Source organism: Gymnoscopelus microlampas, assembly GCF_963454915.1.
Source record: "Gymnoscopelus microlampas genome assembly, chromosome: 12".
Lineage (NCBI taxonomy): Eukaryota > Metazoa > Chordata > Actinopteri > Myctophiformes > Myctophidae > Gymnoscopelus > Gymnoscopelus microlampas.
Window position 1 is genome coordinate 21203364 of NC_139949.1, and position 25779 is coordinate 21229142.

Sequence of the window (25779 nt, forward strand, 5' to 3'; positions counted from 1 at the left end):
TGAGTGGGCAACAAGCTTGGTCTATTTTGTAAAAAGCAGGTGTTGTGCAACCCCTATTATATGTGATGCATTTGTTGAACACACACATAAGATTTCTGCTATTTTGATTCAGACAAGCCCTATACAGTAGATATAGAGGATTACACAAGGGGAGGGGGGCATCGGTCACTGCACAGTTCACGGCCAGCCTGGATAGAACACATAAGAGGAGCTGCGAGGAATAAGACATCAAGGGCATGGTCCTACAGAATCTGCTTCATCCAGGTAGGGGCCAGTTGATTGGACAATAGGTTGTGGGTCTTTAGTCGTTGAACGCTGAACCAGGCAATTCATTGGTCAATGTATGCCAACGCTCAATTTTCTTGTCTTTGTTTTTGAGGCAGTCAAACCAGTGTTTGAGCCGCTCCCCATTTGCATTGATGCCCAGAGAAACGCCACCTGTGGGAAGGCACGAGGAGAATATACCAAACATTACAGTTATGAAATCAACTTCTCACTGAAGACCAAAGTGCAAAAATGCATGCAGAAAGTCAAAGAGTTATACAGTGGCCATGAGTACACTTGTCTTTTCAATGCGACTTTTATGAACGGATAGAGCTTAGCTGTGTCAGTATACAGTATACTGTAGTGTATGCACACTGTGGGAGTCCACACTTCACACTTTAACAACAACATGCCAGCATCTAGCAGTGTAATGGTGGCAGGGCTCATAGACTACCAGACATGCTTTGAGGAGAGAACAGTGGAGGAGGGTAGTGTCTACCCTTAACATGGCCATTGTGACCAATCAAATTCTGTTTGTTGCCATACTGACCTTTTATAATAAGGTCCATGAGATACTGTACATTTTTATGCCTCTGCCTGTGGACAGCTGTGGCCAGAGGCATTATGTTTTCAGGTTGTCCGTCTGTCTGTCTGTACGTCCGTCCCAACCTCGAGAACAAAATGTCTCAGGAACACTTTGAGGGAATTTCATGACATCTGGCACAAAGGTCCACTTGAACTGATTAGAAGTAGGTGGTCAAAAGTCAAAGGTCAAGGTTGTGACCTCATGTCTTTCCCATTGTTGTGAATGCAATATCTCAGGAACGCCTTGAGGGAATTTCATTACATTTGGCTCAAATGTCCGCTTGGACTCAAGGACAAACTTTTTTTAATTTGAAGTATAGGTGGTCAAAGGTCACGGCCACTGTGACCTCACATAACTCGTTCCTTCCATTCCATAAAGTCTTCAATCACTATACTGTATGAGTCTGGACAGACAGACGTAAACGGCAACTGGTTGGCGGAGGCATACTGTACAACCGCATTGCGATATTTTTGTTACACAATAAAAGTTCATCATTTAACATGACATCCTATCAACACGTTGAAACAAGCCAACCTTCTGCCTTAAGTACGTCAAAAGGCACTGAAAAAGGCTTTCAACATTTTGTAACCTGACCTAGGAATAGGAAAACATGTCACCATTTCACCACAAACTGAATGTGTGGCGGGAAGATGACGAAGGGCCTAGTTTTAATCAAATGCTGTCTACACCTCACTGAGGTCTGAAATAATGTGAGCCAGGCCGCCTCAACATGTAGTCTGGCTCATCGGATCTCAGCCAAGATCCAACCTGACACAAGAGCCCACAGTCACTGCATCCTGATGTGTTTGGTGACAAAAGTCGCATTGACAAATTAGCCTGATTTATATTTTGTTTTACAATAGTGTATCATGTCATGTACAAGCTCACAATGCTTCGTCACATTATCATACATTGGTTGACAGGCAGCATAGGCTACTAAGACAAGAGCTTCCCACTTTTGCCCATTGTTTGTGATACGGGTATAGTATACTATATATGGCGGTTGCACAGAGCTAGGTTAGCTAGGGTTGGCGTAACAGGTGACTAACATTCGCACACAATTTTGTTTTGACCTTCACATTTTGCTTTGTGCCAAAAACATGACATGCTTACCTATGAAATCATTGGATTTGCCTATGTCATAGTCCCACACTGTCACCTCCAGGGTCTTTTTGGTGAGGTCTGCATATTTGATGTCATAAGAGAACTCCTAAGAAGGAAAACAAAATGAAAAAAACATCCAAGGCAGTGTTTCCTAAACTTTTCATCTCAAGACCCAAAAGATACATTTGGTATGCCTGGGACCCATGAACTTAAATAAAGAAAACATGATGAACCACTTCAAATTAGTAGATCTACAAGCTCACGTGTTGCGACGCATCGTGAGCTTGTAGATCTGCTATTTTCTGGGGATGTTCCCCAAGGATTGGATGCTAGGGCTCAAGTGGTTAACGCTTGTTGTCACCAAAGACCACCACCAGTGGATGCTATAGTACTAAAGATACCCAACAAGACACACACTCATTCTTTCTTCAGTTGGACTAAAATATGTTTGAAAATATTGTAAACTATTGTAATTTTTTACAGCATTTGGCTACAAAATTAAGAGTCAGATATTATGCAATGTTATGGTCTAGTGCTGTCATATTGCAGTTCCCTGCACTCATTCAGGATATTACATTGCAGTAGGTAATAGAGACAATCACAGACAATCGTGTGTCTCTGAGGAGTTTCTCCGTGAGGATGTAATGTTGTATGCTGCACAATTAGTGTCCAGAACTGATGTTTTGAACCTAGTTCTGTATGAAGACATATTTTCCGTCAGTTCAGTGCAAAGTAAGGTAAAGATTCATTCATTTTAAAATGCACGGGTATACACTATTTCTCCTAGTCCCACACCCCACTTAACAAGTGCGGCCAAGTAGGAGTGGCTAGTGCAGTGACAGAGATCGCCTTCTCAGGCCTCTTCTTACTACCTTCAAAGGCGTTACCAATGATTCTAATGAAGGCTCTGTTCCATTCTGGTCAAACAGAGTCAGGGTGCTGATATTGTGCATGTTGACTCACTGGAAACACTCTGCCACACCAGTGGGTATCAAAGTGTGGTCCAGGGAACCTCATGGTTCCTTGAGGGGGTTCCAAATGGCCCCTTACGGGTGTGTAACTCTGACAGTGTACAAATGGAACCAAATGGACTCTTGCGGGTCCATTTGGTTCCATTTGTACACTCTCAGAGTTATGGGAGACAGTCCTTGAAATTAAAAGGTTTGAGAACTACTGTGCTACACTAAATGGAACAGAGCCTTCATTAGAATCATTGGTAACACCTGTGAAGGAAGTAAGGAAGAGACCCAATTTCTTTCCAATATGGCTGCCGAGCATAGAGCCTATTGTGGTGGGCAGGAACTTAACCCCTGAACCACTGAGTGCCCACTGAGCACCCCAGTGATATCTTTGGGAGAAGGCATCAGTGTCTGTCTCTTACAGAAAGGCTAAAGGACTCACAGGCAGAATGTCAAAGCAAATGTCAAGTACGTATGTGGCCTGTGTGTGTGTTCCACCATGGTCCTTCACTCTGATACTACTTTAGTCAGGGACCAGGGCACACTATACAACTAAGCACTAACGGCCCCATTCACGCTTGAGGGCACATGGCAGCCTCAAGCACACGGATCTGCAGGGGGGTCTGAAATCCATTTTCTGAGAAGTGTTACACAAGCTCGGCAGCCAATCTTCCAGGATAGGTTTCTGAGACGGTGTGACCTGTTGTGAGCCTCTGAGGTGATTCATCTTGGCTGGAAAAGGAGATTTTCTGTAACCTTGACAGCTAGGACTAGTTTCCTTGACGGCTAAAACATAGTTATTAAGGTCGCCTTAAAACAAAGATGATTAATTTTGAACGTTGAACCTCCATATGGTCAACCTCTACCATGTTATGGAAATACGTAGCACTGATTTGTGTAGTGACATGTTCGGCACATGATTGTGGGATCTGGGGACCAGGGGTCCTTGGGGGGGTTCCATGGGGTTCCCAGCAAAATGTGTCAATATAGTTTAAAAATCTGATTAACCACTTTAACCCTATTTTATGTATCAGCTATTCAAAAATAGCCGATGTGCAATTTCACAACGAATGGTGATGTGACTCGGCGTGAACAATTTTTGAAACTTGAAGAGAATTTTGAACATTTTTACGCAAATCTTCTGTTATGGGGGCCCGTGGCACATAATCTTTTCAGATGGGGGTCCGTGGCCAATTACATTTAAATTTGGATGGAAATGTTTGAGCGCTGCTTTAACAGAAAGGACAAAGTGATGCTTTTTTTAATCTTCAGGTAAAATAACATAACATGAGCTGTGGTTACCTCGTTGAACTCTGGATTGAGCGTCTTCTTCTTCACAGTAGTCTTGTGCTTTGACTTTTTGTTCTCATCAGGCTTCAGGTACCTGCAGGCAAGCAGACCAACAACTATTCAGCCCAGGGTTCCTTTAAATTATTATTAGTGTATTACTGCACTGTAATGCATTATACCCTGATTTAGACTCTGAATTAAGTAGAAATGATTCAGAATAACCATTAAGAATTCTTTCATCGGTCCTCTACAGCCTAACAAAAATCTATCAGATGTAGACATATTTTACAGCAATGGTGCAGTACTCAGATGTTTTACTTCAGTAAAAGTATCAATAACACAACGTAGAAATGGCTCCATTACAAGTAAAAGTCCTGTATTCAAAGTTTACTTGAGAAAAAGTACAAACGTATTGGCATCAAAATATACTTAAAGTACAAATGTAAAAGCACTCATTATGCAGAATATCCCAACTCACAAATGTTCAGATTTCTGGAAATCTTTCGAACATAGCCGATCTACACGCTCACAATACGTTGCATACCTGCACATTGTGAGCTTGTAGATCGGCTATTTTCAAATAGCCAAAGTATAAAATAGGGCTTAATTGGTTCTGCAAAGTAACATAGCAACTAAAGTTGTATTAGCCTATGAGATGTAGTGAAGTAGGAGTATAACATATTGAAAAATGTATGGTAAAAGTACCTCAAAATTGCACTTAAGCACAATACTTGAGTAAATGCACTCAGTTACTTTCCACCACTGTTATACAGTAGATGTTATACTATTCCATCCCCCAGAGGGTGCTGTGGCACTGCCCTACAGTCCATTCTACAACACATAGGCACAAACTTTCATCAGGTTGATTAGCATATTGAATTTTAAATCAATCAACTGCATTATTGATAGCCCAGCACGGCTCTATTCAACTAACTGCCTGGATTTGATAAAATGAATCTTTCACTTGAACTGTTCTGGGCAGGTTGTTCCCAAACAAATAAAAACATAGAATGGGGGAGAATTAGGCTTTGGGGACAAGAGAGCTTTACATTGAAATGTATTGTATTCATTCTATAATAACATGAACATTTATGCAACAGTAGCAACTGTTGTTAAAAATGGTAATACCCATTAAAGTTTTGGTACTAAAATGTGTTTTCCACTTGTATTATAGGACTGGAAATACAAGTGCCAGCCAAGAGGATTTTACTCTATCTTTGGTCCATCTGAGAGTAAACTGACATATCTGATGGCCTACCTATAATAGGTATATGCAGTACATTTCTATCCACTCGCGCCCATTGTAAGAATGTGAACAATTTACAAAGACCCAAGGTTATCAGCACAAGTGAACAATGTCAGTGTACAACAGACTGATAACTATGCATGTGTCAAAGTTGTCACACCAGATAACTGTCTACTTCTTTGTTCACTGCATGCATTTAGGAAAATCACCCAGCCCTCGTCTATTTGACACGGAATACATTCTGTATAAATGTTCTTGCATAATACGTGGCAGCCAGTAAATCTATTATCTGTCTCTGTGTCCTTCAGGCTTCAGCTGGAGGCGCTACCAGCCTCAAAACCCCTGCACTGTTTCCAAAAAAGAGCCTCTCTTTTGTTCACAGGGCATGCTTGATGGAGTCCAAAATGTTTTGTGATTTCATCACTCTGCCAGATGAAAGACTTGGGAAAAGTTAAAAGGTGTGATACATAATTAACCTGTCACTCTTGGGGCAGTCTGCTTCTTTCATATTGTTGATAATCACTGAATGGAGAGTCTGCCTACAGTTCCCCTGCTAAAATGTGAACATGTACTACCCATTTTAAGCAAGTGTACGCAACTGTTTTCTTTTTTCTTTCAAATTCATAATTATTTACCTGGCCTTGGAACACCTGCAGTATAATGACCCCCTTCAGGGCCAATGCCAGAATCTATCTGAACATTGTTCTGTGGGCTGAGGATAATTTGGTGTTGGTGGTAATGGTGTGTGTGTGTGTGTGTGTGTGTGTGTGTGTGTGTGTGTGTGTGTGTGTGTGTGTGTGTGTGTGTGTGTGTGTGTGTGTGTGTGTGCGTGTGCGTGCGTGTACTAACGTTTTGACATAGGGGTCAGAGAAGCCATTGGCATCCATGGCGGCGAGGTGGGCACAGCGCACAATGCCCACCACCAGACAAGACTTCTGCGAGTTGTATTTGAGGGAGATCATGATGCGTCCTCGCTCCTCCAACGACTTGTCTTCTGTCTTGTTGACCTGTTGCAACAGGTGAACAGAGGAGTCAGCTGATGTTTCAAATACACTGGAGAAGTGTCACCTCTTCCAAATGAGGTCGTACACAGTAAAATCCTGTTCATTTAAAGGTGAAATAGACAACATTTAGCCAATAGATGTCACACTTATACAACACCTCTGCTGCATTGTTATTTCCACAAATCACACAGCGCAATCATCTAGTTTGCAACGTTGTAACGCACAATGACTGTCTAAGCCTTACCTAATGAAAACAATTTGCATTGGCATTTGCAATTTGCAGTGGTATACAAAACAATAATTGTGGACCATACAATTGGGGGGGACGGGGGGGACGGGGACGGGGATGGGGGACAAGCAATACTTTTAATCAACACCTTTTCAAAAACTCTGTGGCTATATTATTACATTGTTTATTATTCATATACATTCATTTGCATTCATTAACATAACATCAATGTGACCTTTAACTCTGATAGTGTACAAATGTAATCAAATGGACCCTTCTGGGTCCATTTGGTTACATTTATATACTTATATGGATAACTTAACATGGAGGATTTTTACTGTGTAGCCGAAATGGTTGGTTTTCACATCATGTCCAGAACATAGTGATTTCAAAATGGACCTTTTCTCTGCAGGTATCACAGTTTCTCTGTATTGTATTGAGTGCAGTGGCCTGCCTGACCGCCTCAGGCCCACACACCATATCTAGAACTGACACCTTCAGAAAATTACACTGAAAACAATTGAAGAGTCCATTTCCACAACATTGTATATTGACTTTGACAAAGCCCTAACATAATATTGTGTTTGTGTGCTTGTGTAGACAGAGTCGAAATCGAATGTGTGTTTTAAAACTAGAGAACCCAAGTGAGAAGGAGACAGAGGGATGAAATTGTGTTCAATAATTTGTTCAGGCTCTGCCACAGCAAGATAGAAATGATTTCAACAGCTCTTAACTCTTCTTCATACAAGTGGGTATCCACACTCACACAAGCGCACGGCATGCACACGCACGCACGCACGCATGCACGCACGCACGCACGCACGCACGCACGCACACACACACACACACACACACACACACACACACACACACACACACACACACAGTTGGTAGACTACCTCTGAGTTACAAGCAGTATGAGTGGACACTCATGTCTGACTCATCTGACATAACAGCGGGACCTTGCTGGTTGTCAGATTAATGTTGCCTCGTTGGATGCATTTAATTTTTGCAACTGTTCTGCTCACTCTCTCTTCTTCCTCTCTTTCCACCCCTTTGTCTCTTTGCCTCCCACATTTCAGTCTGTACACAATAATATCCTGATTTAACTCAAATGTGGGTCCATTTGGTTACATTTGTGCACTCTCAGAGTTACAAATATAAATTAAAACTGAGGATTTCTACTGTGCATGACTCTCGCCAATGGTGGACAAAGTACTCAACACCAGTAATCTTTCCACTCAAACAGAGAGCGTCTCCTTTCAAACCCCAATGGTTCTAATCAGCCCCCCGCCCACAGGAGTGGCCCAAATCTCTCACAACTTGCTACAAAAAACCCTCATGAAAAAATATATAATCTCCTACCTTTCATTTTCAACCTTCACATGTGTCTCCTTCTCTAATAATCAAAAAGTGCTATATATTTCATCTCGCAATTTACTTCCGGATGGTTCGTTTTGCACTTTTTTTGCCACATCGGTCACGGGAAAGAAATAAGCGCTGCCGTGGTCTATGGAAACGAGCCCAAAAGTGCACCCAAATAAGCCCAAAATCGCTTATACAAACAGTCCGACCTGGCAACGCAGCCTACGCCAATCATGCGTGAGAGATCTACAAGCTATGGGGCAGAGACGCCACCGTATCTTAGCAACAACTACAGCGCTCACTCTCATTGGTCGTGTCACGCTAAGAGCAGTCTCCAGACAATGGCATCGCAGACAGCTTGCTGTTACTGCTGTAGCCATCACAGTTAGTCCCAGCGACGACGGACAGGGCGCTGTGATAGCTGCCATGTCGCTAACGCTAACGTGGTTGTCATGCCTGCAGCGGCTGTGCAATCACTTTGTCAACAATGCACGTTCGTGTGGTGAATGTCAATATTGCTGCTCAGTTAGTCCATTGTAGATGGTGTATGTTTGTGTGTGTCTTCTGGAGAACTAGCTCCACAGCAACTACAATAACTAACGTAATGGCAGGACCGCCCCGTGCAACGCATGTTAGGCTGCATTATGGTCATGTAGTAATTTCAGATAATTTCGCTCCGATTACAGCAGTGCTTATCAACCCTTTCACGCCCCCCCCCAAATAAACGTACTTGATCTGGGGACCCCCCATTCTGTTTGACTCCGTTCCACAAGTACATATTGTGAAAATAGCCGATCTACAAGCTCAAAACGCCTCACCTTGAGAGGCTTTGTAAGCTTGTAGATCGGCTATTTTCTACATGACTGCCTCTTTCTTACATTCTTTGACAATGTGGCCCATGTTTTCATAGTATAGTTTGTTGACTACTTTTGTTGCAGAAATGCTCATTTCCTTTACTTTCCTTTTTTTATTGTCTCCGCCAGGCCGAAAGGCATGGCGCAAGACTATGTTTCACCCCCTGTCCGTGTCCGTCCGTCTGTGATAGCTAATCTCTCACATCGTTGACTTGATCGCAGCAAAATAACAGCCCGATGAGTCAGTGAGAGCTGGATAAACGAGGTAAAATGTGTCAAAAGGAGTCTGTACGGCTGTCGATAAATGAACACATGACGTCGGTGGGAGAGGAGATATTGTGTCTTTTGGACAAACAGCAGCGTCGTGCTGATGTTTGTTGTGTGAAGCAGCTTAATGTCAGAGTGTTTGTGTTGGAGCGCCTCAGTGCGGCTGCAGAGTTCATGTGCAACCTCTTCCAGAGAGAGACAGAGACACTAGAAACTCTGCTGGGGAAAAAAAACACTGCTGGGCATTGACTTTCATATGGATATTGATCTACACACTGCAGGTATATCTGCTACACACACAACATCAAACTACACACTGCAGGTATGATGCAGCGTTTGCATTACAGCCAGCATGCCAGCGTAGTTCCCATATGGTTTCAAGGTGGGCTAAACCATATGGACCCCATGTCAGCAATGTCAGCGGCATCCACTTCAGTCCCAACTGCGATGCCCATGCAGGCTATAAGTAGCTTCTACCTGGCCCTTAGGTGGGCCCCAACTACCCATGTTTATGTGGGACCAAGGCGGGTCCTACCTGGGTTTGCCCATGCAGGCTTTAACTGGGTTCTACCTGGGCCCTAGGTGTACCCTAACCAACCACAGTGCAGTGCCCATCGCTCCAATTGTTGTGACGTCAGGGCTCTCAATACTGCACATTGGTGGAGGAGGAGGGGCCGCAGGGCGACCGCACACATCGCTGAACCAATGGTAGCCCACGGATGTTTCCTCTGGGGATTTACAATCTGCCCCTCTATGCCACATATCATCCGCACTACAGGGTCTTCACTGACCGAGCCACGGCCCCACTGACCCTCATGACGCTACGCCACTTATATGAGTTGCCAAGTGGCCGCGGGCGCTACGTGGGCGTGGCCGCGGGCTAGACGCGAGCCCCCGCGTAGCGGGGGCGAGCTTCTAGTTTAGTCAAAGTATGGATACTCCTGGTCAAATGTTACTTGAGTTAAAGTTGCTCAGTCAAATCTGTACTTGAGTTAAAGTACTGGAGTACTTGCTTTAAAAAACACTTAAGTATTCAAAAGTACAAATAATAAAGTACATTTTCTTTTTAATATCAATGCATTGCTGTATTCAACTTTTGACATTTTCCAGACATCTTCAAAAAATATCAATAATAGTGAAAAAAGCTGCATTGTGAGCTTAGATGTGCTATTTTCACTGTATATTTGATTTGGAATAGCGATTAAGTGGTTAATATTCATAATGTACTTTCCCCCCCTCCTAGACATATACAGTGTAGTGGAGAAAGGTACAACATTTGTCTTTGAAATGTAGCGCAGTGAAAAGTATCCAAAAATGCAAATACTCAAGTAAAGATACCCCAAAACATTACTTAAATAAAGTAAATGTACTTCGTTACTGTCCACCAATGACTCTCTCTACTCTTAACAAAACACAGTTATAGGTGGACTATACCAGTGACTGATGGAAATATAAGATAGGATCAGACAGGCAGGGAGGAAACACAGACCACCTGCTGACTGGATGATATCAAGATTGTCTGACAACATGACAGGAACAGAAAGACATGCACACAGCACATATTATCTAATATCTAATCTCCCATTCACAGATTTATGACCATTTATAATTCAAAATCTGTTTTATAATCAGTTTCGTTTTTATCCACTTCTATTCCTCTCTTTCTAGGTATCGTACTGGACCAGAGTACAACCAAACCATATGAAAACAATTAAAAACACAATGTTTCAAATATCACATAATATAATATAATTTATATATAATATAAATTGGAGGAATATTCTCATTATGATCACGTTAACACCTTTATTTATTATCTTAATCAAGGTACGGTCTTAAATCATCTGTGTAGTCACATGTTAACCCTTTAAGACCGGGAACATATCTGTGTAACCACTTAAACCATTATTGTATACTTTGGCTATTCAAAAATAGCAAATCTGCAAGCTCATAGCGCGGCACAAAGTGCCGTACTACGAGCTTGTAGATCTGCTATTTTTTTTTATAGTGAACATTTTCTGCAAATCTTTGAATATATATATATTTTTAAAGCGAACATTTTGAACAAAAATCTTTTCTTCTGTGGGGGGGGGGGGGGTCCCTGGCATAGCGCGGCACTGAGTATGTATGTCTGCTATTTTTTACGTTTCAAAACGTACTTAACGTACAACAAGTAAAAGTAGTCATTACGCAGAATGTTCCATTTCAAAATGTATAAAAATCCTTTGAAAATAGCAGATCTACAGGCTCACAGATCGGCTATTTTCATAGAGCCAAATCAGGCTGAAGTGGTTAACGCATGTTTTCTAATAATCCAAATCTAGTAACTAGTAACTCAAAATGTATAATAATTGCAGTGGAGTAAAAATTACAATATTTGCCTATGAGATGTACTGTAGTGGAGTAGAATAAAAGTAAAAGTACTGATAATTGGAAATCCTCCAGTATTCAAAATGGTACTTGTACTGTACTTTAGTACATGTACTTGGTTACTTTCCACCACTGAAGTGGAGTGAGTGTGTGGTCCAGCCCCTATGTAGGTTACAATCTGATTGAGTAAGAGGCAAATGGCAATAGCTGTTCTGGTATAATGCCAACCAGTTGTGAGGATGATGATTGCGCTTGCTTGGCATAATAACCGATCCCACAATGTTCTGAATGTTGAGGAGTAAGACATTTTTGATTGTATATCAGAAATCAAGTGGAATGTCATTGGAGAATCAAGTGTAATCCGGTTGCAATGTATTTACAGAACGATCAAGTACGCACAACTCCCTGGGTAGTGTCCATCCATTTCACATAGCCTACTGTATGGTGAAACGTGCTAAAAACTAAATAGAGCAAAGAACTCAAACGGTAAATAAACACGCTTATTTAAATTAGAGAAAAGCATACAGAAGGCTGATCTTGACACAAAGTGTGTTATTTGGAAATACTCCAAATAACATCTCCCTCATGTAGAGACTGCAATTGCAATGTTGCCTCAAACTAATTATTTGTGTGGATGTAATCATTATATTTTTCTGTGCTCCACAGGCCAGCAAAAAAACACGGCAACACATCTCAATAATAGCACAAGCAAATTGTTTGTGTTCCACATAGGTATTAGTCATCTCCTCGGGTGTGAATGTTGCCAGACACACAAAGATGTTGTAGCATCCTGGGGTGCGTATTGGATGAGAGAGGGACTTCCTAGGCAGTATGCCTTGGGGTGCACAATCACAGTATTGTTCTGTCATTGTGTTATTATTTGCTATGGGGAATGTGTTGGGGGAATTTATGTGTTGCTTGTGATTGATGTCGTTGGTTTGTGTTAATTTAATCATTTCATGTGTATAAATTGGGGGGGAAACCATGAGTGAAAGGGGTAATTGTAGGGAGCACCAGCTCCCCCCTCTGTGTAGTACGCAATGTGCTTACAGGCCTTCCCCTTATACTTAGTAACACAAGCTCCACCAATCAGAGTCGTCGACGTCTCCGGATGATACACTTTAGCATTGTAAATAGAACAGTACTTCGCTGTGATATCTGTGATATTAAACATGCTTTTCTTAAAACTCATTTGATTGTACACAGATGTATGGCTTCTACAGGAGCATATTTTACAAACAGGAGTCTACTGGCAAGTCTACATTGGATTGTTACGACATTATATCACGGCATTATATCACGGCATCATATTACGACATCATATTACGACATTATATTACGACATTATATTACGACATTATATCACGACATTATATCACAGCATTATATTACGACATTACTCCATATTACGCCATGAAATCCTCTACGGAGGAAAGGGATGGGATTCTTTTACTTTCGGAAACTCCCTGTAAAGCTCTATACTACTGCTGGAAAAGATACCCAAACTGGTAACCTCAATCCTCATCATTGCAACATTACTGAATATTACTGCTGGACAAGACACCAAACTGGCAACCTCAATCCTCAGCACTAACCAGTGGGAAAAAGTACTCACATTTTGCACTTAAGTAAAAGTACCAATACCAATGTAGAAATACTCTGTCACAAGTAAAAGTCCGGTATTCAAAATTGACTTGAGTAAAAGTACAAAAGTATTCGCAATAAAATACTTAAGTACTGAAAGTAAAAGTACTCATTATGCAGAATGTCCCATTTCACAAGTTTCCAAATGTATAAAAATGATCTACAAGCTTGCGACACGTTGTGAGCTTGTAGATCTGCTATTTTCAAATAGCCTAAGTATACATAGGGCTGATGTGGGTGTATGTTTTGTAGGAATAATCAACATCTGCAAAGTAACTAGTAACTAAAGTTTGCAAATAATTGTAGTGGAGTATAAGTACAATATTTGCCTCTGAAATGTAATAGAAGTAGAAGCAAAAGTGTTGAAAATAGAAAATACTCCAGTAAAGTAAAAATGTATTGGATTTGTACTTAAGTACAGTACTTGAGTAAATGTACTTAGTTACATTACGCCACTCGAGTCGTTACAACATTACTGATCGCTACTGCTGGAAAAGACACCAAACTGGCAACCTCGATGTTGACGACGAGCGAGTGAATGTCATGCACACGTGTGCCTGAGACTCGTTAATTGACTGCTGTATTGTTTGGACAGAAGGTAAATAACATCTGCGACACACAAAGAAAAACTAGAAACAGAGTATACTAGTCAAACTAAAAACAGTACAGCTGTTTGTTTTGCGTTTTAAACAAACACATGTTTTGTTGTGTTTATTTAGCTACTGCAAAGCGTTCAAATTCAATGTGTACTAGCTAGGCTATGTTTAGTAGCTAGTTAAAAATGCCCCTGCTAGTCATAGAGTTATGTGAAGCCTTGCATGAGGGTTATTATGAAGTTCCAGTGGTGTACCGTATTTACTCACTGTACTTAAGTACACTTTAGAGGTATTTTTACTTTTTCAGTACTTTTACTTGTACTCCACTACACCTCAAAGGCCAAAGGTAAATATTGTACTTTTGGCACTTTATATTTTGATGCCAATGCTTTTGTACTTTTGCTCAAGTAACATTTTTAACAGACCTTTTACTTATAAAATACGATAGGTAGACCCCCTGTTACTGAACAAACACATATAGCAATGATAACTAAGTGAATATAGAGCTTTAACCTTTTAACAAAAACACTTTTTGTTTTAACCAAAAACAATTAACTTACACTACCTACCTTTAACGTTATTATCATTAGCTGTTACCCATCAAAATGTGTTGTGAAAAGGGTCCTTTTATATAATAAGGTACAGGCCATTGCAAAAGAACACAATGTTCTTTTGCAATGTAGTCCTGTAAACCCATTCAAATCTTCTCTTCTAGGGGTTCCTGGCACAAAACATTTTCAGATGGGGACCCTCCCCATCTGAAAATGTGTTGTGCCAGGGACCAGATACATATCAACATGGGGGTCCTTGACATGAGTTTGGGAACTAAGGCATTGTAGAATCCACCGGCACCTAGATCTGCTTTTTCAGCTTCCCACAGAAAACAGATTCTGGGGTTTGAAGGACCACAATGGAGCTTTTTTTGGGTTTTATATGATTTTTTGTCACACAAAATAATCAATCAAGCAATTGTAAACGCTTCCATGTGTTGCCATGTCATAGATTCCAAACACAATGTATACAATTACAATAATTGATCATCCTCTATTTCCATAGACACAGAATCAGCGGAGACTGGGGACACAGATGATCATGCTGTTGGTAGAGAGTAGAGACACTGCTGGTAAGTGTTGGCCAGTTTACATTTCTGTTTTACTTTGTTGTTTACACAGAGGGTCTCTTAAACCCTTTTGCTTGGGGCCCCCAAAAACCCACTGTAAAGCAGGCCCTGCAATGACCAATATCACAGAAGGTATTTATAATCCATGCAAATGTGGTGAAAAAAATCAAAAAGTTTGGCAGGAAATAGAGGGCAGGAACAGCACCTAAATAGTTATGAAAAATGTAAGTAATTTCTTTAATCAATCGTCAATTACATTAATGATCAATTCATCCATTCATTTATATTACAAAAACAGGCTGTATGATGTATGCAATTTTTGCATACACCATTTATTAAAATAAAAAGTCTTTTGCACACCTACAAAGGCGACAGGTGCGTAGGAGAAGACCAAACAAGGGCCCCACCGTACTGAAAGAAAAAACTCCCACACACTGTCTTCAAATGCAATTAAAAAGTTTTAATGGGAATAACAACGTTCATCAGGTTATCTTTTAAAAGATAACCTGTCAAAGGTGAAGGTCTAACAGACCGAAACGTTGTTATTCCCATTAAAGCATCATTATTTATTTTGCCATAAACTAACCGCAAAAACTCGCAATAACTTTACAAAATGATCAGCCTTTACTTTTTTGGTAAAGGCTGATAAGGCAGATAGATGCTGTGTTTTCAGGCGGTAAAGCATTGTGCTTTCATAGACATTTTCTGTTTTATTTCAACATTGTTACATCACCTGGTGCACTCACCATCTGAGTGTTACTGTCCACCAAAAGGCATGAACTCTTACGTATTTCATTGTTGTCGGGCAGAAACCTTGTATGTTTTTTTGTAAATGAATGCCCAACTCCTTCATAGTCACGCATGAAGTCACTTCTTCATAGTGTCGTGGAAAAATAGCAAAAATGGCCGATCTACAAGGTCATGCTCTGAGCTTTTAGATCTGATATTTTTGCTATTAAAAAATAAAGTAGAAGTAAAAGTGGTTAAGTCTGTCTGTGGGTTTTATAATGATTTAAGTGATAAAGTATTTACAAGAGCATCTGACTAAATAATAACCACATTGGATCAATTAGAACACAGGTTTGTTTTTCCATATCCTGAAATGCAACCGTTTTGGACATACAAGGTTTCAACCTGACAGCATCAATTTCATACAAAGAGTACCATGGCTATGTGGGCAGTGATTCCGCTGGTAGTCCTACACAGGAAGAATGACACCTTGAGCTTGACACTCTGGACCACCGCAAGAGAAGTGTGTTGGCCCATGACTCAGGCTCTATGACTCTCCTAGTTGAGCGTCATCCTGAGCCTATAGGAGAGGCAATGAGTTCCTCTGAGCAATCTGGCAAGCTAGCTGTCTTAGTTGGGAGAAACCAGAGCCAATAACATGGTATTGCATGTTAGCACATTAGCAGTAATGCAAAGTGCTAGGGTTAGAAATTGGTGTTTACTGTTTTGCCCACTTAATTGATTTTCAGGGGCCTTTTTTTTTGCATTTCAGAAGCACTGAAATGTTATACTGACAAAAGTTATTAAACATCCTTTCAACTAAAGGCGACAAGAGAGGGGATAATGAACATTACTGTAGATCAGAGACAGTTGCAAGGTAGTCTCATGTGGCCAGACTGTTGCCCCACACAATTTGGAGCACGGAAGCTCTGAAAATGATCAAGTGATAAAGGGGATGTGACGCCTCCTCCCCACTTCCGTTTCGTCTTTACAGTAGCGCACATTTATCCTAATATAAAAATCAATTAAGCATATATAGCTTGCTGCTTAGCAGAAATGGAAATTAAAAAATGAAATATTAAAATAAAAATACGATATTTTAAGATATAATTTTGTGAACGGAAATGACGAGGCAGCTTCCTGCCTCGGATTTCGGGAGGTGTAGTTCCAGACTATAGGCTATAGCATTTGGAGAATGTGGAATAGTTGTCTGGCTACGCAAGACTAGTTGCTATGGAAAACACATGGTTTACAGACATCTAGGAAAATGCACCAGGTGGTCAGAGCATAGTGGCATCCCTGCAAACAATTAGTCTATAATCACATACCTTCACTTGAAGGCAACTCACAATAAATCAAATTGAACTAAAGTCTGCCCAAATTGAGATGGGTTTTCCTTTGTAACCATGCATCTTAGGGACAGAGATCTCCATGTTAACCACATGTACTCTGGTGTCCCCATTCTGGGCATGTCATAGGTGAACATTTAGTGAAAATAGATATAATAGTGAAAATAGATCTACAAGCTCACAACGTGTGAGCTTGAGATTGTTTCAGTGAACACATTTGATGTAGAGGGAAAAAGGAGGGGGTCTGTATAGAACCCTGGGGGACCCTGGTCAACAAATTACATAAGTGATTAATTATGTGTAGGTAAATGTTAATCCATTGGTTGCCACTGGAGAGCTAACATTGTTTGGCAGCAGTCAGGGCAGCTAACATTCTGCTACAAGGAATGCTAACCACTTGGACCCCAGCATCCGTATTGTGGGGAAAGCCTTCGCTGAAAAGAGCAGATCGACAAGCTCACAACACGACGCCACGCTTGTCAATTGGAGGTTTTCTGTGAAAGCTTTCCCCACAATAACAGAAAACAGAAAAGACATTAGTACAGAGGGACTCTGCTCAACCATATGGGGTTTAAGTGTTAAGGGTTAACATTAAGGTTGACATAATTTTGTAGCAAAATGTTAGAACAAGGTACTGTATTGCAACATTTAGAATCTATGATAGAGTAACAAAGAAACTACATCTCTGCAGGCCAATGCATGTGCTTAAAATGAGCCAACCTTACTATCTGCCTGGGTAGAGGTCACAAATTGGAGGAGAATTTTGTTTCATAATGTAACATTTTCTCATAACTTATGTGGATGAAGTTGAAGTGTACAGTATTTGCTGATGGTGTGGGTTCTTCATGGATGAGTCAACAACAGATTTCCATTTCCTATCACAGCTAAAATCTTGCTTACTTGACAAGGGTATATTTATTCAATGATACTTGCACTCCCCATCCTTACACACATCATACTCACTTAAACCCTGCTTATGTTGGACTCAAAACTCAATGGTGTGTGTGTGTGTGTGTGTGTGTGTGTGTGTGTGTGTGTGTGTGTGTGTGTGTGTGTGTGTGTGTGTGTGTGTGTGTGTGTGTGTATGTATGTATGTATGTATGTATGTATGTATGTATATGTATATGTATATGTATATATATATATATATATATATATATATTTTTTTTTAAAGTAAGAAATTCAGTTATAGCAAAATATATTCTTTTAGATAAAACCCTGGTCATCAAAAGTCTGTTGCACACCTGAATACAATCTTAGTGGAGTAGACACACACTGTAGATCTGCAGCATTTTGGTCAAGGACCTTCTTCAGGCAAATCATGGCGATTAAAGGAACCATCAATATTTACAAAAGGCAGGGCCAACAGTGACATACAATTCATTAGTGGCAATAGGCTCACAGTGAACTCCTACAGTACATCACAGGAAGTAATTTGACCTCAATCTGAAATAGATGTGCATAATACAGCTTCACAGAGAGAATCAGGACAAAGGGCAACATCAGGGAATAGCCATCCTATAATTACAACATCTCATCAGTAATTGTTCACCCTTAGAGGTGAGGGTTTGTAATGTGTGTAGGTAGGATTCACATTGCTTAAGCTGAAGATCACAATTACCTCCTCTCTTGGGCCGGACAACTGTACCAAGAAAAATGTAGAAACGGGGTTCATTCATTAAAATGAACTGCAAAGGGATAAACCTGATAATTTCTGGTGATTGAACTTTTATGTTCACTGATCCTCTGCTTAAGTTGTCTAGACGTTTTGCCTACATACGCAAGTCCACGGGGACAACATGTAAAATATACACTGATCTTCTGCTTAATTTGTCTAGACATTTTGCCTGTGTACACCGGTCCACAGGGACAACATTATGAAATATATCACATGGTTCGATGCGATCAAGTGATCTTACAAACTTAAAAGTGAACTTTACCGTGTTTGTTGGTGGCTAAGTGTTGTTGCGCTGCATTAATTAACTGCTTAATTAATGGCGGAGCTGGCCGGAGCCGAGCTCCTGGACCTCCCTCATGCGCTCCGGTACCTCTAGAAGGCATACCGTCACCTCAAATGCATACAATTCATTTTTATTTAGTCTATTTATTAATTCAGCTTTCACATTTCCCCCTCAATGTCCCTCCGCTTTCTGGGGCCATTTGATGGTAAAACCAATTATTATTTTATGTAAATATTCGGCCACCCGCGTGCGGGGCGGGGGGGGTTCCTGAGCTCCGGCACCTAATCATTTACAAATGAAGCACTGACTGCATACAGTGACCACTAATTCCAATTTTTGGCAGGGGAATTAAAGGTGTCTGACTCTGTGTCGCAGTGGTGTTCTGGAACTGAAAGACAGTGTTGGTCCAAATTATTTGTAAAGGTTTGCACCATCTAAATAAAAAAAAGGGGAGGATCTTTAAATATTCAGTATGTGCCAACTGCCAACTCAGGACCTGGAATCAGGTTGTGCCAATATTTCTTAAAGATTCACTTGGTCTGTGAATTAAGAGAATATTATGTGGTGATACGTATTTGTGAACATTTCTTCTTTTCTGTCGCTCTTCTTTAGTAAATAATTACTAGACAACCCCTGCTCCCCAGACCCATGGCGGGCCGCAGTATGACACTGGGCCGTGAGAAGGCCAGGGCTACCACCACTAATGGTGAGTTATGACAAAACATGTTCGCACATTGTTATCTGCCTGTGTACAGTACATGCACTATATGACATTGCAATATGAGACTACTGTATAGTCCAAGAGATCTCAAATAGCTAATTACGTGTCGGTACCGACCGCGGTTCTTGTCATATTATTTTAGTTGGAGTGTGGTTCGCTTCTTTGCATTGGCCATGTGTACAGTATCTTGCTTCCTGTGTTGTTGTACCAGAAGCCTGTTTATCCTCTCAGCCTGTGTCTCAGTTTTATGTTATTAATACAGCCCCAACTGGTGGTGTGTTTCTGATTGACTAAACATTATACTGTAATAGCCTGGTCATATGATGATGAACCCCCCCCCCCCACACACACACACACACACACACACACACATCCCCCCTTTTTTATGATTGTTAGTGTTCAATGACATTAGGGTTAGGATTAACCCATTAAAACCGGGAAAGCATCTGTGTCATTTTAGACTTTTGCGTTGGCTATTAAAAAAATGCGAGCTTGTACATCTGCTATTTTTTTTTTACATTTTTGAACAATCTTGAAAGTGCGAGAACTACTGATTTAGAAGGCATTTGTAGAATCGGCCTCAGGTCTCCAGTAAGTCAATGACTGACTTACTCAGATTACCATTAAGCTGAGAAATTAAACTTTAATACTTTCGAGATGTATTATGCAGATGTATTTTGAGATCAAATTACTGCATGTGATCTACTGTTGGAGGAGTTCACTGTGAGCCGATTGCCACTAATGAAGGGTATGAGATGAGTGGTCACTGTTGACCTTGCTTTTTGTACATAATGGTGTTGGTTCCATTTGTCAGCATAATGCCTGAAGAAGATCCTTGACTGAAGCGTTGGCTATTAAATCTTTATTGAGCAAGTGAAAGCAGTGAGCAGGTGTCCCTGATTTTTATTAAGAATTATACTCTTGTTTAATTATTTTGTTTTATTTTATTTTATGTTTCCAAGAAATCCCATTGAGATTCAAAATCTCTTTTACAAGAAAGACCTTGCAGTCGAAGCAAAGCAATTACACATAATAATGACTCCATCCTTTGTGTTAATGGTAAGTGTGGCTGGGCTGGGTATAATCAATGCCAGTACATTCAGGGCCATGGCCAATATTAGGACTGGGCCTGGCCATTTCCATTCCTTGAGCCTGAATGGTTTAAGAAGATATGCAGTAGGTGATTCCTGCATAGACTAACGTACGGCTGTCTTGGATAAAAGTTTGACCAAAAAATAAATTATATGACCCGTATTCATATATTTTGTGAGCATTGGTTAGTATAGACCAGTGGTTCTCAATGTGCGGTTTGGGGACCGCAATGAGAAATAGTTCCATTTTCACTATTATATTTCTGGCTAGAAGTTAGCCCAATAAGATGATGTATTAGAATGACTAGATCATACCGTAGGTTTCACTAGTGTCTCTACCTACAGTATAGATGGTTGTAGAAGAATTATGTAAGGAATTGAATCAAACAACAAAAATATTCTCTTATTGGAGTCCCTGGCCCAAAATACTTTCAAATGGGAGTCCACTGCCTGATGTGTATCAATTTGGGTCCTTTACATGAAAATGTTTGAAAACCACTGGTATCGACCTGGTATCGACCGCCATGCAGCCATGTAGTAACAGAAAATGTGAATGCACCTTAAGGCAGTAGTGTCCAACTTTTTTTCCTCTGAGCCCCAATTATATCTGAGAAAAGCTGAGCTACAGTGAGAAGGTGCAGACTAAAATCATTCCAATGTTCACCGTTATGATTGAGTGATTGCATTCCATTACTCCAGACGTAAAAAAAAAACGGATGCCACATTATAATTAAGTTAAGTAGTGGAAGTGTATGATCAGATACAGTCCCCTAGGGCCTATGGCGTTCAGACTGAATTAGACTAGAGTTTGAGGGCACACTCCATCTGAATACTTTATTATTGTGATTTTCAACATATCTTTTTAGGTTTCAGTAAGTACTGAAGTATTAACTACCAGTACTGTCCAATCATCTTGGAGGAAATTAATAGAACTGATGCTGGCATACAGCACACTTACAGGTAGCTGTTTCTCCAGGCAGTTGTAGAAGTTCTTTGTTTGGTTGGGTTTGAGCTTCTTGAGGGGAATTCGTGTTTCCCCAATGAACTCATTGTGGCGAAATTTGTCTTCATCACACACGGAAATCCTAAAAGGGACAGTACACAAGACAGAGGAAGTTAAAGGGACAGTACACAAGACAGAGGAAGTTAATGTGCAGAAGGTCAGATCAAGGTTTTGTATGAACAGCAGTACACAAGAACCATTCAACCCTAAATTGTCAAAAAAGATACCATGATAGCTAGATATAAGCTATCATGGTATGATAGCATTGAAAGACAAGAAGTTTACAGAACTTGGCATTGCAAGGCAATGAGTGCAGCTATTCGTGGAATGAGGTGAGTCAATGACAATTATATCTTTAAAAGTGTGCTCCTCAGAGCGCAGATCTTTGCCAGGCCGGGTTGCCTAATGCCTACCCAGGGCTGTGTCAGTCGTGGGGTGCAGCCGCCAGGACACAAGGAAGCTGTGGGGGGAAATAGAATTTGTACGACAGACGGTGCTACTTTTCTTTTTGGATGTGTAAAGGGCCCTCAACATGCAATTCCAATTTGGGGATGATTGGATGTTGAATTCATGATATAATGTAATTTTTTTGTAAGAAATAGGTTGCCCCCAAATTGTATTAACCTAATATCAGGCAAATTATGCTGTTGCGTATGAAAACCCCGTTTGACGGTCTTTGTCAAATGACTCCAAAGACGCTGTGTACCGATTTGCGTGAGTTTTGGACAAAAGCTGTAGGAGTACTAGTCAAAAAGTGTGTGTTGAAGAAAACCGAAAATGGTGTCTGGAAGAAATGGGCGTGGTTATATGGGATGTTGCGTCATGATCTAAGGAAGACATGGATTTATTCATTTTTTTTGGTGGATGTGAACGGAATCCTATCTGTCCTCCCCCTCCCAGTGAGCTGTGGTGTTCCTCAAGGAAGCATACTAGGTAGGGCCTTTACTGTTACATTAACTTCATGACATCAGCATGTGACTGCAATTTGTTTTTGTTTGCGGATTACTCGGCTTTCCTGGTCTCAGACAAGAACAAATTGCAGGTTGATGCCTGGCTCAGGTAGAGGACAGAGTACAGCAACTTGCAATAGGCTTAGTTTTCAAGATACTCAAGGGACCAGTGCCCATGTACCTGTCAAACTACTTCAAAAGAGTGAGAAACACCTCCAGATTTCGGCACAAACATGGGGATGAATTCATTCTACTATTATGCCACCAAAATGTGTAAAAGAGGTCTGCAATTTGCAACTGGACCTAGACTCTAGCTTGCCAAAATAACACAGATAGACTCACAGGGGAGAAAACATTATCTCCTCACCCGGCAGTTCCGGCCTGGCGGAGATAATAATAGAAGAATTGTGGTAAACTGAATTACTTCAGTTAAAATATAAATTGTGTACTCAGTGGACATAAAAGTTATAAATACGTATACGTAAGTATAGACCAGTGGTTCTCAATGTGGGGTTCGGGGACCCCAATGAGGAATAGTTACATTTTCACTATTATATTTCTGGCTAGAAGTTAGCCTAATAAGATGATGTATTAGAATGACTAGATCATACGTTTCATTAGTGTCTCCACCTACAGTATAGATAGTTGTAGAAGAATTATGTAATGAATTGAATCTAACAACAAAAATATTATAAGAAAAAAATAATAATATAAGAGTCCCTGGCCAAAAATACTTTCAAATGGGAGTCCACTGACTGTCCACAGTTATCATGTTTTCTTTCCCCTAACATACAGTACAACACGTGATTGTATTTCAACAACAAAAAAATCAGACTGAATTGAAAAGATCCTGCAGAGAATATTGCCAAATAATATAAGAGGAATGAATCTTAACAGAACTTGCTTTAAAAGAAGTTATGATGGTGAATGGTAACTGTCCATGTCAAACCAGTGAGATATTTAAGCAATAACATGAGAGTGCTTTTTCATGGTTAATGGCATGGCTGTGTTGCCAATTACTGTATGTGTACAGTGCACAGAGTCCAGTCCATAGTGTGTAACAACAGAGCATCCGTATGTACTGTATGGTCCATGTGAGCACTCTCAGCATTTTAATTACTTGACTCCCATGGGGGAGTCAAGTAATTGGGGTTCATGGGGTTACAGTATGTAGTGATAGAAAATCTATGTAGTGGCGAGATCCTATGTAGAAGAGAAACCTCTTATGCAGGGGTGAGATCATCATCCTATAATTCTACAAAGCTCTGTGGCTCTGTGCGTCTGTATGTCTGTCTGTCTGTGCCCAAAATCTCTTCTGCCCGGTTCTCCTCAGTGGTTGGAGCAATTGATCTGCATTTGCACACAGCCATTGTTCAGAATTGTTCGGAACACCGAAGCCAGTTTTCGCTTTCCCCAAATGTCAGCTGTTTATTAGCGTTTTTGTGTTTGCTGGCTCCTGCGTTGCCAAATCATGTGCGTCAAACAAGCGCCGGTGTTGCCACATCCGTGAAACAAGTGAAGTATTTATGCACGAAGATTAGATGGTGAAACATCTACTCTGAGTTCAGCGAATATTCAGCCCCAATAGGCAAGGTTCTGAAGTCCATTTCTGTTGTCATGATGAATAATGTTGTCATACCAATGAACTCTTATTTCTCGGAATAAAGGGTAGTTCTCAGAATTAATATCATGTCAGACCGAACTCTTAAATTCTCGGAAAAATACATATAATTTTGGGGGTGCTTGACATGAAAAAGTTTGAGAACCACTGATCTAGTCTACAGGTATCCACTTCAGTTACTTTGGGGTTAGCCAGTGAGGTTTTTCCTTTTTCTGTCACAAGAATGAAAAGCTGATAGCCCTTGTACAATCCGCAACTTATTTAAAGGGACTACACCATGAATTTAAAAAAAAATAATAATATTTAATATCATATTGTTTATGCCCCTCAAACGTTTTTCAAAAGGTTTGAGCCTAAATCAAGCCTCAGATATACTCATTCCAACTAACTTCTCTCTGGCTTATAAAGCACTTTCACCTGCAATACCACATTGTCCTGTTTGGCACGGGGCGCTATTGAGCCAGTTTGTATGCATGTTATCTCTTGGTTCTGTGTGGAAAAAGTAAAACAAATAAATATATATATATATATATATATATATATATTTCTTTTTTTGGTTGGAACTGAAAAACGGGAGGAATTGTTCCCTGATGTGACGTAGGCACAGGGACCAAATCAGTTTGGCCTGTTTTTAGACCAATTTACAGAAAACCCCAGATTTGCTGTGAAAGCCTGACAGTACGTTTTAACAGCGGGCGACTCTCGGGCGATCGCGGGCGACATCGTCCAAAAGATAAAGAAAGTCTATGAGAGCCGGCAACTACTGGCGATCGGGCGAAGTGGGCAGGGGGGGGCGATGAAAGATGGATTTTCTTTATCTTTTGGACGATGTCGCCCGGCGATCGCCCGAGAGTCGCCCGCAGTTAAAACGTACTGTGAGTGTTCAAACTGGGATATTTTTGAGGATAGAAGAGAGGTAGGGGAGACCAAAAACACACCAAAAAGAAGAAAAAGTTAAAATTCATGTTGTAGACCCTTTAAATTAATCCAATGTTATTTTAAGTTATCTGTATGGTAGAGTGGTTTGAGGTGGTCCCCCTACTCTTCCACTGAGAAATCTAGACCCTGGTGACAGGAAGGACATAAGCCCATTATCTCACCTGGCCAAGCGCCGCAGCAGATATTTGGTCTCCCATGCGGGAGACCCGGGTTTGAATCCGGGGTGTTACAGTTGCAGTTACCTCTCTCCATCGGGAGAAGACATAAAACTTACGGAATGCTGCTTTATTCAGTCAGACGGGGGAGGGGGTAGATGCATGCAACAATGTTACAAAAATATACTTTTCAATGCATATATTTGTTGATTTATATTACATTTAAAACAAGATATAATTTTGTGAATCAGAAAAACATCTGTGAACCTTATATTTTATATGTGGAATTTCTTTAATCTTTTATGCAACAACATACATACCGTATATTTGTGTGCATTGAAAAATATTTTTGTGGAGAGTTA

The 25779-nt window shown here is 40.6% G+C and overlaps 1 protein-coding gene across 1 annotated transcript in view; it reads right to left on the minus strand.

Moving 5' to 3' along the window:
- Positions 1–301: 301 nt before the first annotated feature.
- doc2b (double C2-like domains, beta) overlaps positions 302–25779 on the minus strand; it is a gene marked incomplete at both ends in the record, with an annotated part of 128255 nt that continues 102777 nt past the window's right edge. Inside the window, 5 exons of the mRNA XM_084073789.1 lie at positions 302–438; positions 1964–2060; positions 4216–4297; positions 6299–6456; positions 21708–21834. Coding sequence (XP_083929915.1) covers positions 302–438; positions 1964–2060; positions 4216–4297; positions 6299–6456; positions 21708–21834 — 601 coding nt within the window. The remainder of the gene's footprint in view (positions 439–1963; positions 2061–4215; positions 4298–6298; positions 6457–21707; positions 21835–25779) is intronic.